The 1,405-nt window shown below is 35.2% G+C and overlaps 1 protein-coding gene across 6 annotated transcripts in view; it reads right to left on the reverse strand.

Moving 5' to 3' along the window:
- The window catches only part of KYNU (kynureninase), a 130,282-nt gene that overhangs the window by 106,521 nt on the left and 22,356 nt on the right, over positions 1-1,405 (reverse strand). The window contains exons 1-3 of one of the 6 annotated variants that reach the window (XM_019522462.1): positions 1,297-1,353; positions 803-863; positions 72-131 (exon numbers count right to left, since the gene is read on the reverse strand). The exons of 1 other annotated variant lie outside the window; for it this stretch is intronic. Coding sequence is in view for 2 of the 5 variants with exons in the window: in XM_019522460.1 (XP_019378005.1) it covers positions 257-262 (6 nt within the window). In the remaining 3 variants the exon portion in view is untranslated. Of the gene's footprint in view, positions 1-71; positions 132-256; positions 607-802; positions 864-1,296; positions 1,355-1,405 lie in introns of those variants that run through there. 4 more of the 6 variants (XM_019522463.1, XM_019522461.1, XM_019522460.1 and 1 more) reach the window with 4 other exon arrangements.

Raw genomic sequence — 1,405 nt, forward strand, 5'->3', positions numbered from 1 at the left:
ACACACACTATGCCTTGTCAATGCATCCCACACCACTTTACATGAGAAGAATTTTGATTAGAAGGACTCACCAATGGCTGATGGCACTCTCGTGTTTTAGAGCAGAACAGATTCAGCCAAATTTAAGCAAGCTGGAAAACAGTCATTATTTTTGATTTTATCACAATAAAGATCAGTCTCATCATTACACATTTTCTGTTTTAAAACAGTATAAAACACAAAAAGCAGGAAATAATCATACAAAAATGGCACTTACATCCATGCAGTTATTTCTGTTTTGCCCTTTATGCGTAATTTACTGACTGAAAAAATAATCCTCTGAAATATTAACAAGCCATCGTATCAAACTCAAAAGAAAAGGACCATTAGGCTTAATTATAAAAACTATTATCTGAATTCTTTCTAGATCCAATTTTTACTATTTTATAGCTCTATTTTCTGCCTATAATTGCATCCTCAGACCTTTATTATTAAACTGTAACACCTTCCCCAGTACTTTCCTAAAGCGCTCTAGGCTAACTGCTTACAGTCCTCTCTGTCCAATACAGTGTTGCTACAGGAACATAATGAATCTTTATTTAAGGCTACATCAGTAACCTCTGAAAAGGGGTTATTGTACAAATAACATTTGTGCTGTTTTGCAAAGTCCAATAGCTATTTGCTAGGCTACCAATGGTAGTTTAACCCCCTGAACTTTGACATTTTCCAGGAATCTGTTTGGTCAGCAGTTTACATGAATTGTGCACAATACATATACATATGCAATATAAGCATATAGTCTCAAGAGTTAAAAGACACCTACTGAAAACACCAGTAACACAGCAAGTTAGTGTGTGGGGGATGAGAAGTTACATAGTTGTGACCTTTAAGGAGAGAAGAAAAAAAAGTACAAGGGTCAGATTCTGCAATCTTTATTCAGGTTAATTATTTTTTTCTAGCAAGTACCGTTTGTAGGATCAGGGCCTTAAAATGCAGCCCATGGCAACTAGCTTTCTAAACAGAATATAGCATGCAGCATGAATATAGCATACAGAATACAGCATGTGGAAAGTTAAGTTATAGAACAGTAAGTAAAGGGAAAATTTTGAATACAATATTGATAGCACTCTGCTACAAGAGACAACCCGCAGTAAACATACTATTGTGCAATTACATAAGTTACGCAACACAAATTGAAATTATAATAAACTTCATTATTCAGAGTAATGAAGGCACACATTGACTTAACATAAAAAAGATAACAGTATTAAAAGTCACTTTGTGCCATTTTTCTATCCCTTAGTAAAACCACATTACCCTGCAGCTGGCAGCCACTTCTGGCAAAGAATGAGGAAGTTCTTAAACAAACACTCAAACAGCATTGTGTTGAGAATCACTGCAGTCATGTGCTTTCTTGGTAGGTAGA

The sequence above is a fragment of the Gavialis gangeticus genome, unplaced genomic scaffold, assembly GCF_001723915.1.
Source record: "Gavialis gangeticus isolate Ggan-Ray unplaced genomic scaffold, GavGan_comp1, whole genome shotgun sequence".
NCBI classification, from domain to species: Eukaryota; Metazoa; Chordata; order Crocodylia; family Gavialidae; genus Gavialis; species Gavialis gangeticus.